At 47.3% G+C, this 13,686-nt stretch overlaps 1 protein-coding gene across 1 annotated transcript in view; it reads left to right on the forward strand.

Annotated features, from left to right (window-relative positions):
- The first annotated feature begins 2,816 nt into the window (after nucleotides 1–2,816).
- Nucleotides 2,817–13,686, forward strand: part of MREG (melanoregulin) — a 58,302-nt gene continuing 47,432 nt past the window's right edge. The window contains exon 1 of the mRNA XM_038749126.1: nucleotides 2,817–2,985. Within this exon, the coding sequence (XP_038605054.1) occupies nucleotides 2,837–2,985 (149 nt within the window). The 5' untranslated portion in view covers nucleotides 2,817–2,836. The remainder of the gene's footprint in view (nucleotides 2,986–13,686) is intronic.

A 13,686-nucleotide genomic window follows, 5' to 3' on the forward strand; every position in this document is an offset into this window, starting at 1 on the left:
CTACCCAACAACGGTCTCACAGTCTAGAGGGGGAGAAAGACAACAAAACAAAAATGTAGAGCCAGTTGAAAAAACAAGTGGACAGGTGAGCTGAGACTTTGAGACAATCACAGCACCAAGAGGGAGCTGTCGGCTGTGTGACCTTGGGTAAGTAAGTCACCTCACCGCTCTGGGCCTCAGTGCTCTCATCTGGCAAATGGGGATGAGGCCTGGGAGCCCCGCAGGGGCAGTATTTCCCCCAGCGCTTAGAACAGGGCTTGGCACAGAGGAAGCGCTTAACAAATACCAAACAGATGAACACCCCCTTCCCCCCCAGCCGGGAGCGTTGCGCTGGAGCTCCCCATTCATTCATTCATTCAGTTGTATTTATTGAGTGCTTACTGTGTGCAGAGCACTGGACTAAGCGCTTGGGAACAAGGTGGCAACATATAGAGACAGTCCCTACCCAACAACATGCAGAAACGTTCTGGGCATGTTACTCCCCTCCTCAAAAATCTCCAGTGGTTGCCTGTCAACCTACGAATCAAGCAAAAACTCCTCACTTTCAGCTTCAAGGCTGTCCATCCCCTCGCCCCCTCCTACCTCACCTCCCTTCTCTCCTTCTCCAGCCCAGCCTGCACCCTCCGCTCCTCTGCCGCCACTAACCTTCTCACTGTGCCTCGTTCTCGCTCGTCCCGCCGTCGGCCCCCGGCCCACATCCTCCCCCTGGCCTGGAATGCCCTCCCTCCGCACATCTGGCCAAGCTAGCTCTCTTCCTCCCTTCAAAGCCCTACTTAGAGCTCACCTCCTCCAGGAGGTCTTCCCAGACTGAGCCCCCTCCTTCCTCCCCCCTCCTCCCCCTCCCCATCCCCCACGCCTTACCTCCTTCCCCTCCCCACAGCCCCTGTATATATGTATATATGTTTGTACGTATTTATTACTCTATTTATTTTATTTGTACATATTTATTCTATTTATTTTATTTGTTAATATGTTTGGTTTTGTTCTCTGTCTCCCCCTTCTAGACTGTGAGCCCACTGTTGGGTAGGGACCGTCTCTATATGTTGCCAACTTGTACTTCCCAAGCGCTTAGTCCAGTGCTCTGTGCACAGTAAGCGCTCAATAAATACGATTGAATGAATGAATGAATGAATATTTATTTTATTTTGTTAATATGTTTTGTATTGTTGTCCTTCTCCCCCTTCTAGACTGTGAGCCCGCTGTTGGGTAGGGACCGTCTCTAGATGTTGCCAACTTGTACTTCCCAAGCGCTGAGTCCAGTGCTCTGCGCACAGTAAGCGCTCAATAAATATGATTGAATGAATGAATATTTATTTTATTTTGTTAGTATGTTTTGTATTGTTGTCCATCTCCCCCTTCGAGACTGTGAGCCCGCTGCTGGGTAGGGACCATCTCTATATGTTGCTGACTTGTACTTCCCAAGCGCTTAGTCCAGTGCTCTGCACGCAGTAAGTGCTCAATAAAGACTGTGAGCCCACTGTTGGGTAGGGACTGTCTCTATATGTTGCCAACTTGTACTTCCCAAGCGCTTAGTCCAGTGCTCTGCGCACAGTAAGCTCTCAATAAATACGATTGATTGTCTTAATCCTCATTTTACAGATGAGATAATTGAGGCCCAGAGAAGTGAAGTGACTTGTATATATGTTTGTACATATTTATTACTCTTTATTTATTTGACTTGTACATATTTATTCTATTTATTTTATTTTGTTAACGTTTTGTTTTGTTGTCTGTCTCCCCCTTCTAGACTGTGAACCCGCTGTTGGGTAGGGACTGTCTCTATATGTTGCCAACTTGTACTTCCCAAGCGCTTAGTCCAGTGCTCTGCACACAGTAAGTGCTCAATAAATACGATTGATTGTCTTAATCCTCATTTTACAGATGAGATAATTGAGGCCCAGAGAAGTGAAGTGACTTGTATATATGTTTGTACATATTTATTACTCTTTATTTATTTGACTTGTATTTATTTATTCTATTTATTTTATTTTGTTAATGTTTTGTTTTGTTGTCTGTCTCCCCCTTCTGGACTGTGAACCCGCTGTTGGGTAGGGACCGTCTCTATATGTTGCCAACTTGTACTTCCCAAGCGCTTAGTACAGTGCTCTGCACACAGTAAGCGCTCAATAAATACGATTGAATGAATGAATGAATGAATGAATGAATGAACAACGGGCTCAGTCTAGAAGAATGAGAGCTCCGCCCCCTGATAGCCCCGCCCCTCCAGGATAGCCCCGCCCCCTTCTTGACCGCCCCTCCCTGATAGGTCCGCCCCACCCGATAGCCCCGCCCCCTGCTTGTCCGCCCCTCCCTGATAGGCCCGCCCCACCCTATAGCCCCGCCCCCTGCTTGTCCGCCCCTCCCTGATAGGCCCACTCCACCGATAGCCCTGCCCCCTGCTCCCCTGCTTGTCGCCCCTCCTGATAACCCCGCCCCCTGCTTGCCCGCCCCTCCCTATAGCCCCGCCCCCTGCTTGTCCGCTCCTCCCTGATAGGCCCGCCCCGCCCGATAGCCCCGCCCCCTTGCTTGTCCGCCCCTCCCGATAACCCCGCCCCCTGCCTGCCCGCCCCTCCTGATAGGCCCGCCGCACCCGACAGCCCCGCCCCCTGCTTGCCCGCCCCCCGATAGCCCCGCCCCCTGCTTGTCCGCCCCTCCCCGATAGGCCCGCCCCACGCGATAGCCCCGCCCCCTGCTCGCCCGGCCCTCCTGATAGGCCCGCCCCCTGTTGGCCCCGCCCCCCGATTGTTGCCGGCCCCGCCCCCCCCCTCCCCGCGCCCTCCCACCGTCCGGCGGGGCCCGGGCCCGGGACGGGAACCGGCGTCCGCGGCGCCTCCGCATGGGGCTCCGGGCCTGGCTGGGCGCCCTGGGCTCCTGCTGCTGCGGCTGCTGCTCCTGCTGCGATAAACACTGCGACTGCGACAGCCTCTGTCCCGGACCCGCAGCCCCCACCACCGCCCCCACCGCGGAGAAGGAGCCGCTGGTGCGGTAAGGGGGGAGGGGGCGGGGCCTGTCCGTCCGTGGGTCCCTGCCTGACCATCATTCAGTCATTCAATCCATTCATTCATTCAATCAATCGCATTTATTGAGCGCTTACTGTGCGCAGAGCACTGGACTAAGCGCTTGGGAAGGACCAGTTGGCAACATTTATTTATTATTACTCTATTTTACTTGCACATATCTATTCTATTTATTTTATTTTGTTAATATGTTTGGTTTTCTTCTCTGTGTCCCCCTTTCAGACTGTGAGCCCACTGTTGGGTAGGGGCCGTCTCTATATGTTGCCAACTTGGACTTCCCAAGCGCTTAGTACAGTGCTCTGCACACAGTAAGCGCTCAATAAATACGATTGATTGATTGATTGATTGACTGAACATGGAGAGACGGTCCCTACCCAACAGAGGGCTCACAGTCTAGAAGGCGGAGGCAGGCGACAGAACAAAACATATGAACAAAATAAGATAAATAGAATAAATATGTACAAATAAAAAGAGTGATAAATACGTACAAGCACGTTTACATATATACAGGTGCCGTGGGGAGGGGAAGGAGGTAAGGCCGGGGGGATGGGGAGGGGAAGGAGGGGGCTCAGTCTGGGAAGGCCTCCTGGAGGAGGTGAGCTCTCAGTAGGGCTTTGAAGGGAGGAAGAGAGCTAGCTAATTCAATCATATTTATTGAGCGCTTACTGTGTGCAGAGCACTGGACTAAGCGCTTGGGAAGTACAAGTTGGCAACATATTCATTCATTCATTCGTATTTATTGAGCGCTTGATGTGTGCAGAGCACTGGGCTAAGCGCTTGGGAAGTACAAGTAGGCAACATATTCATTCATTCAATCGTATTTATTGAGCACTTACTGTGTGCAGAGCACTGGACTAAGTGCTTGGGAAGTACAAATTGGCAACATACAGAGATGGTCCCTACCCAACAACAGGCTCACAGTCCCTCTGAGTAATAATAATGATGATAGTATTTGTTAAGCGCTTACAAGAAGCAGCGTGGCTCAGTGGAAAGAGCACGGGCTTTGGAGACAGAGGCCATGGGTTTAAATCCTGACTCCACCAATGGTCAGTTCTGTGCCTCAGCACCTCATCTGTGAAATGGAAATTATGACTGTGAGCCCCCAGTGGGACAACCTGATCACCTTGTAACCTCCCCAGCGCTTAGAACAGTGCTTTGCACATAGTAAGCGCTTAATAAATGCTATTATTATTATTAGTATTATTATTATTACTATGTGCCGAATACTGTTCTAAGCACTGGGGTAGATACAGCGTAATCAGGTTTTCTCACGTGGGGCCCACAGTCTTCATCCCCATTTTACAGATGAGGTAACTGAGGCACGGAGAAGTTAAGTGGCTTGCCCAAGGTCACACAGCAGACAAGTGCGGGAGTGGGATTAGAACCCACATCCCCTGACTCCCAAGCCCGTGCTGTTTCCACTGAGCCACGCTGCTTCTCATCTGCTGAATTGTACTTTCTCAAGAACTCAGTACAGTGCTCTGCACACAGTAAGCGCTCAAGGAATACGATTGAATGAATGAATGCCCTGCACACAGTAAGCGCTCAAAAAATACGATTGAATGAATGAATGCCCTGCACACAGCGCTCAATAAATTCGATTGAATGAATGAATGCCCCACACACAGTTAGTGCTCAATAAATATGAGTGAATGAATGAATGAATCTGCGTGTCATGTGCTTTTGTCCTGGCTGTGTATGTAACTGTTTCATGTGTGCATGTGTGTTTGTATGTCCCCTTTGGGCGAACGTATGTCTCTCGTGTGTATCACGTTTCTGTCATCTGCACTGCATCTGTCTGTCTTACGACTGTTGTCGACTAGGTATCCTGCCCTCAGCAGTTTGCAGCGTATTTGTATGGCTGTGTTCTGGGGCTTTAAAGTGATGCCACCCTGGGGAAGTGGATATCCGAATATTTACAGATGCCTTGTGTTCATGCCCCCTGTGCTTTGGCATTCACCGTACTGCCAGCGCCCTTAGGTATCTATCCTTATGCTCTGTTCCTTCCCCTATCTGTAATTTATTTTATTGTCTGTCTCCTCCACTAGACTGTAAGTTCCTTGTGGACAGGACCCTGTATTATTTTCTCGAGCTCTTAGTACAGTGTTCAATGTGGTATCAATATGGGTTCAAATCTCAGCTCTGCCAATTGTCAGCTTTGTGACTTTGGGCAAGTCACTTCACTTTTCTGGGCCTTAGTTACCTCATTTGTAATATGGGGATTGAGACTGTGAGCCCCATGTGGGACAACCTGATCACCTTGTAACCTCCCCAGTGCTTAGAACAGTGCTTTGCACATAGTAAGCGCTTAATAAATGCCATTATTATTATCAATGAATACTCTGGATTGACTGTTTTGAATCCGATTAATGTGTATATCTGTGCTTGCCCAGCGTTTATGTATGAGTATCTAAGTCTCTGGGACTGTGTATATGGGTCCTGGGTGTGGGCATCCGATTCATATGTATATTTGGCGCATCTCCTGTGTGTTTGCATCTTGAAAATGCTTTCATATTCCCTTCATTTTATGCGTGTCCTCCTTTATTCATTCGTTCAATCATATTTATTGAGCACTTACTGTGTGCAGAGCACTGTACTAAGCACTTGGGAAGTACAAGTAGGCAACATATAGAGACGGTCCCTACCCAACAACAGGCTCACAGTCTAGAAGGGGGGAGACAGACAAGAGAACAAGACAGGTGTCAATACCATCAGAATAAATTGAATTATAGCTATATACACGTCATTAATAAAATAGAGTAATAAATATGTACAAATATACACAAGTACTGAGGGGAGGGGAAGGGGATAGGGCAAAGAGAGGGAGTAGGGGCGATGGGGTGGGAAGGAAGAGAAGAGGATAAGGGGGGGCTCAGTCTGGGAAAGTCTCCTGGAGGAAGTGAGCTCTCAGTAGGGCTTTGAAGGAAGGAAGAGAGCTAGTTTGGCAGATGTGAGGAGGGAGGGCATTCCAGACCAGAGGTAAGATGTGGGCCAGGGGTCGACGGCGGAACAGGCGAGAACGAGGCACAGTGAGGAGGTTAGCGGCAGAGGGTGCGGACTGGGCTGTAGAAGGAGAGAAGGGAGGTGAGGTAGGAGAGGGAGAGGTGATGGAGAGCCTTGAAGCCAAGGAGTTTTTCTTGATATGAAGGTTGATAGGCAACCACTGGAGATTTTTGAGGAGGGGAGTAACATGCTCAGAGCGTTTCTGTACAAAGGTAATCCGGGCAGCAGTGTTAAGTATAGATTGAAGCAGGGAGAGGCAGAAGGATGGGAAATCAGAGAAGAGGCTGAGGCAGTAATCCAGTTGGGATAGGATGAGAGATTGAACAAGCAACGTAGCGATTTGGATGGTGAGGAAAGGGCAGATCTTGGAGATGTTGTGGAGGTGAGACCGGCATGTGTTGGTGACAGATTGGATGTGAGGGGTGAACGAGAGGGCAGAGTCGAGGATGACACCAAAGTTGTGGGCTTGTGAAACGGGAAGGATGGTAGTGTCGTCTACAGTGATGGGAAAGTCAGGGAGAGGACAGGGTTTGAAAGGGAAAATAAGGAACTCAGTCTTAGACATGTTGAATTTTAGATGGCGGGCAGATATCCAGATGGAGATGTCCTGAGGGCAGGAAGAGATACGAGCCTGGAAGGAGGGAGAGAGAATCAATCAATCAATCAATCAATCGTATTAATTGAGGGCTTACTGTGTGCAGAGCACTGTACTAAGCGCTTGGGAAGTACAAGTTGGCAACATATAAAGACGGTCCCTACTCAACAGTGGGCTCACAGTCTAGAATGGGGAGACAGAGAACAAAACCAAACATATTAACAAAATAAAATAAATAGAATAGTAAATATGTACAAGTAAAATAGAGTAATAAATATGTACAAACATATATACATATATGCAGGTGCTGTGGGGAAGGGAAGGAGGTAAGACGGGGGGATGGAGAGGGGGAGGGGGGGAGAGGAAGGAGGGGGCTCAGTCTGGGAAGGCCTCCTGGAGGAGGTGAGCTCTCAGTAGGGCCTTGAAGGGAGGAAGAGAGCTAGAAGAGAACAGGAATGGAGATGTAGATTTGGGTGTCATCAGCGTAGAGATGATAGTTGAAGCCATGGGAGCGAATGAGGTCACCAAGGGAGTGAGTATAGATGGAGAACAGAAGGGGACCGAGGACTGACCCTTGAGGAACCCCTACAGTAAGGGGATTGGGTGGGTGGGGGGGAAGCCTGCGAAGGAGACTGAGAATGCATTCTTCCTTTGCCTTGCACCTTATTCACCAAGCTCCAGGGGCATCATGATTCCCCTGTCTGAAGAAAGGGTCACGGAGGTCCCATGGCAGGGAAAACCAGGCCAAGGTGGACACTTGGATGCGTTTTTAGCTAGCACCTACTGGGTGTTGGTTTGTTTCAGGGTGTCAGCCCAGTGTGGTGCTGCTTTTCTTACAGTGTGTTTGGAAACAGCAGCTTTCTCACAGAATTTGCGTTGAGAGAAGGGTTTGATTGTCATAATTACAGCATGAAATCTAGTAATCTGGGAGCCAACTCGAAGGATTGAAGCCAAATGCAGTGCACTGAACACCCGCTGAGTGACAACCATCAGCCCAAAGTTAGTGAAGGGTTGGGAGTGGACATTTGGCATTTTGCAGGGATTTTCTTTATGAACGTGGCTGATTTTGATATGTTTGGATGAGAGACTCCTTGCCCCTGCCAGTTGACATTTTACACCATGCTACAAATCAAATTTATTTACAAATTTTAAAGAATTAGTATTTCTCACTGCAATGGGAAGGGCATGGGGCTGGAAGTCAGAGGACCTAGGTTCTAACCCGAACTCTGCCACTTGACCGCTGTGTGTTATGGAGCAAGTCACTTAACCCCTCTGTTTTTTTTCTTTTCACAGTATTTGTTGAGCGCTAGGGTGGACATATTTATTCGTTCATTCATTCAATCGTATTTATTGAGCGCTTACTGTGTGCAGAGCACTGTATTAAACGCTTGGGAAGTACAAGTTGGTAACATATGGAGACGGTCCCTACCCAATAAGGGGCTCACAGTCTAGAAGGGGGAGACAGACAACGAAACAACACATATTAACAAAATAAAATAAATAGGACATATGCTTCAGCACTTAGAGCAGTGCTTCACACATAGTAAGTGCTTAACAAATACCATAATAATAACACTAATCAGGTTGGATACAGCCCATGTTTCACATGGGGCTGACAGTCGTAATCCCCATTTTACAGATGAGGTAAACTCATTAGGGGCAGAGAATGTGTCTGCTAATTCCGTTATATTGTGCTCTCCCAAGTGGTTAGTACAGTGCTCTGCACATATTAAATGCTCAGTAAATACCATTGATTGATTGGTTGCTTGATGAGGTAACTGAGACACAGAGAAGTGAAGTGACTTGTCCAAAGTCAGCACACAGCAGGCAAGTGGCGGAGCTGGGATTAGAACCCAGGGTCTTCTGACTCTCAGATCTGTGTACTATCCACTAGAGAAGCAGTGTGGCTCAGTGGAAAGAGCCCGGGCTTGGGAGTCAGAGGTCATGGGTTCAAATCTCGGCTCTGCCACTTGTCAGCTGTGTGACTTTGGGCAAGTCACTTAACTTCTCTGTGCCTCAGTTACCTCATCTGGAAAATGGGGATTTAGTCTGTGAGCCCCACGTGGGACAACTTGATTACCTTGTATCTACCCCAGTGCTTAGAACGGTGCTTTGCACATAGTAAGCGCTTAATAAATACCATTGTTATTATTATTATTATCCTCTAGGCCATGATGCTTCTCTGTGTTTGTTTACTCATCTGTATAAATGGAGATAAAATATCTGGTTTACCTCCCTCTTAGACTGTTATAGCTCTTTTGGTAGACAAAGAAAAGTGTTCAACCTGATTATCTTATATCTACTCAACACTGTACCCAATCTAGTCCCTGGCACAAAGTAAGCACTTAAAATACCATCATCATGAATCAATCAGTAGTATTTATGAGCACCTACTGTGTGCAGATTGCCAAATGAAGCTTTTGGGTGAGTACAGTAGACAATAATAGACAAGTTCCCTGCCCTCCAGGGTTATAGCAGCAGTAGAATCCAGAGCTAGAAAAAGGCTTCTTGTGTGATGATTGAAGTGCTGGATGATGTTTTCACTTTGGTCAAAGTGAAGCTTTGAAGGTTTTGGTTAGAAAGAGCTGCTCCTTTCTTGGCAGGCTAGTCTAGCTTCAGCAGGGAAGCAGTGTAGCCTAGTGGAAAGAGCCTGGGCCCGGGAGTCAGAGGAGCTGGGTTCTAAATCCGGCCCCACCTTTTGTTGGCTATGTGACTTGGGGCAAGTCACTCAACTTCTCTGTGCCTTAGTTACCTCATCTGCAAAATGGGGACTTAGTACCTGTTCTCCCTCCTACTTAAACTGTGAGCCCCATGTGGGACTTGATTATCTTGTATCTACCCCTGCTCTTAGTACAGTGCTTGGCACGTAGTTAGCACTTAGCAAGTGCCACAGTTATTATTATTGTTATTAATTGGTCTCCAAGTTTTCAGCTGGGACACAGGCATCTTCTGATGCTTCACTTTATCATGTCCTTAAAATGTTTCCTCTGTCCTCCTTGCTTTCAGATTCTCAATTTCCATTCTCTATTCAGCATTTATTAGGGAATCTCTAGACTCTCTAGACTGTAAGCCTGTTATGGGGCAGGGAACGTGTCTGCTAATTCTGTTGTATTTACTCTCCCAAGCTCTTAGTATGGTGCTCTGCACATAGTAAGTGCTCAATAAATACAATTGATTAATTGATTGAATCCTGTTGGGGGACATTCCTTTGCTGTGTCCCACCCAAGAGACCTGGGTCGAAGGGAATAGAGCTACAAAACTAGGAGTCTTCTCCATTCTAGGATTTCATTGTCGGGAACTCTGCCTTGTTATTTGGTGTTAAATATAACTTGTAAATGATGCTGGTGAAACAGCTCAAGGAATCAGATGAGGCAGCCAGATGTTTGTTGTTTATTTGTTAATGGTATTTGTTAAGCGCTTACTATGTGCCAAGCACTGTTTTAAGTGCTGGGGTAGTTACAAAGTTATCAGGTTGGACAGAGTCACTGTCCCACATGGGACTCATGTGGGAGGGAGTAGGGTTTAATGCCCATTTTACAGATGAAGAAACTGAGGCACAGAGAAGTAAAGTGACTTGCCCAAAATCACCCAGCGGGAGAGTCGAGTGGTGGCAGCGGGTTTAGAACCTAGGGCTTCTGGCTCCCAGGCCCATGCTCTTTCCACTAGGCCATGCTGTTTCTCATAAGGACCAAGGTGGGGTCCAGGTTCCATAGCTATAGGGGAGATTGGACAGAACTCCACCTCTAAAGCCCTTCACTTTGGTCTGGACTCTGGGGGTGCCACACTGCCTCCACACACTGGCAGTCTCCCTAAGGATGGGCAAACCTTCGGGATTTGGTTTCTATGTTTTAGGTGTTATGGATTGTCCACCACCTCTGCATCAAACGGAATCTCTTTACCAGCAGCTTTACAGCTATCCATCAGCTCGCCCCATCCTAGTTCATCTCGCTGATTTCCTACTCCTACTTTGTTCCTCTAATGCTAACCTGCTCACTTTACCTCAATCTTGTCTACCTCGCTGGCCGACCCCTTGCCCATGTCCCGCCTCTGGCCCAGAACTCTCTGCTCATTCATATCTGATAAACCAGCACTCTCCTTACCTTCAAAGCCTTTTTAAAATCACATCTCCTCCAGGAGGCCTTTCATTAATTCATTCAATCAAATTTATTGAGTGCTCACTGTGTGCAGAGCATTGTACTAAGTGCTTGGGAGGGTACAGTACAACAGTAAACAAACACATTCCCTGCCCACGACGAGCTTATAGTCTAGAGGGGAGGAGACAAACATTAATATACATAAATGACAAATATGTACATAAGTGCTGTGGGGCTGAGTGGGGAGCAAGTCAGGGTGGTGCAGAACGGAGTGGGAGAAGAGGAAAGGGGGTGCTTAGGCAGGGAAGGCCTTTTGGAGGAGATGGGCCTTCAATGAGGCTTTGAAGGGCGGGGAGAGTCATTGTCTGTCAGACTTGAAGAGGGAAGGCATTCCAGGCCAAAGGCGGGACCTGGGTGAGATGTTGACAGTGAGATAGACAAGATTGAGGCACAGGGAAAAGGTTAGTATTAGAGGAGTGAAGTGTGTGGGCTTGGTTGTAGTGGGAGAGTGGTGAGGTAGGAGAGGGCAAGGTGATTGAGTGTTTTGAAGCAAGGTGATTCAGTGCTATGAATCAATTCTCCGACTTAGCCCTATTCTCCCCTACTCCCTCTCCCTTCTGCGTCACCCTTACAGTTGGATTTGCACCCTTTATTCACCCCACCATCAGCCCCACGACACTTGTATACATATTGTAATTTATTTATTTTAATGCCTGTTTCCCCCTCTAGATTGTAAGCTTGTTTCGGCAGGGAACGTGTCTACGAACTCTATTGTATTGCACTCTCCCAAGGGCTTAGTCTAGTGCTAAATGATTGATTGATTGATCAATTTTCTACCGTTGCATCATTGGTCTGTGTCCTGCCTAGGTAAGAGAATTCTGTCACGGAGGTGAGCTCTGTGTTGCTAATGTACATTTTTGGTCTTGTATATGGCTTCCGTAGTTCAGGCTGATAAATCACCTCGGTTTTCTGTAGACTTATAGCCAACCTATAACACCTAACTGGTTTGGTACTTGATCACTGGTAGTCACTGAGTCCTTACTGTGTACAATACAGTACAGACAGTACAAAAGGCTTGGTAATCACATTCCTGCCTTCAGGGAACTTACAGTATAAAGCAGGAATTGTATTTGAATTGGTTTTTTTCATTAGTGTTGATGGGTTGCATTGAACCATCCATACTCTCAGTTCAATTTATATCTACCCCAGTACTTAGAACAGTGTTTGACACATAACAAGTACTTAACAAATCTACTGGTAATAATAATAAGAATAATGATAATGAGCTCTCAGGAGCTAATAGTCCACCTTGAGAGATGGTTGGTTAAACATAGTAAGCAGTTAACCAATACCATTATTGTTATTATTGGTGCTGTCTAGGGGTAGAACATATGCCCAAGTGAAAAGAATGTAGGATTGGAAGTCAGGAGACACCCACACACACCCACACCCTCCCCACCCACCTGCCTGTGTCAGGAGCAGCTGGGATTGGTCCTCCCAACAGTGCCCGAGGAGTGGCCATGCTTGCCCAGAGCTGTAGCTGTCACTACCCAGCCTCAGTTCCTGTAGCCCACAAGCGGCCCTGGCCCAGGCTAGAGGATATGGGATCCCCCTCATTCACTCATCCCCCTTGTAAGTAGGACTGCACAAAAATAACTGTGGATTTTTTATTAAGTGCTTACTGTGTACCAAGCACTGTGCTACATACTGGGGTAGATACAATACATTCTGGTCAGACACCAGTCCCTGATCCCTCATGGGGCTCACAGTCCAAGAAGGAGAGAGAACAGGTATTTTATCCCCAGTTTACAGTCACAGTAACTGAGGCCCAGAGAAGTGAAATGACTTACCCAAGGTCACACAGCAGGCAAGAGTTGGGATTAGCATCCCGGTGCTTTGACTCCCAGGCCTGTGCTCTTTCCCGTAGGACACGCTGCTTCTTTTCCAGGAAAATGCTTGGAACCAACCTGACCAGGGAGATGGGGCTGGTTCTGTCTGAGGCAAGATGGATGGACTCAGACTCTTCAGTCGGGAAAGACACAAGCTGAGAGGGGCGGGATCCAAACTCATTTAAAGGAGGGTTAGGTTACATATAGAATTGTTCTCCAAAACCCCAGACAGCGCGGTGAAGGGCCCCCATAGATGTCAACAGGTGGCAGTCTCAAAATAATGAACAGGGAAGAGTCAGTCAATCAGTCAATCATATTTATTGAGCACTTACTGTGTACAGAGTGCTAAACTAAGCACTTGGGCAAGTACAATAAAACAGTACAACAGACACATTTCCTGCCCACAACAAGCTCAGGATGTGGAGATGAAGTGTCAGTATATGGAGAGAGTTACCACAGCAGGTGATCACAGCCAATCTGTTGTTTTAGCAACTGGCTTTTTTTCACCTGATCGCGTTTACATTGCAGTGATGTTTTTGGTCTGTGCCAAACTGACCTTTTATAAAAATTAAGCGAGTTTCAAACTTGAATAGTGGTCTGAGTTGGGCTGGGTTCTTGGGGTTAGCCAAGGTGTTGGAAGATCATTTTCCTATAGAAAGTTTCAATGTTGTGATACCTCAGTGGCCTGTTACACCCACCCCCCTTCATATCCGACACATAATCAGTCTTCCCTCTTTCAAAGCCTTATTGAAGGCACATCTCCTCCAAGAGACCTTCCCTGACATTTCCCACTTCCTTCTGCACCACCCTTGCAATTGAATTTGCTCCCTTTTTTCACCTTTCCCTCAGCCCCACATCTCATATACATATCTGTAATTTATCTATTTATAGTAATATCTGCCTCCCCCTCTAGGCTATAAGCTCGTTGTGGGCAGGGAACATGACTACCAACTCTATTATATTGTTATATTGTTCTCTCCCAAACACTTAGTGCAGTGCTCCATATATAGTAAGCGCTCTGTAATGTGATGGGTTGATAGTCTAGACTTCACCTTCTTTGAAATTTCATCTTTCCTTCTGCCTCCAGG

The sequence above is a fragment of the Tachyglossus aculeatus genome, chromosome 7 (assembly GCF_015852505.1).
Source record: "Tachyglossus aculeatus isolate mTacAcu1 chromosome 7, mTacAcu1.pri, whole genome shotgun sequence".
Lineage (NCBI taxonomy): Eukaryota > Metazoa > Chordata > Mammalia > Monotremata > Tachyglossidae > Tachyglossus > Tachyglossus aculeatus.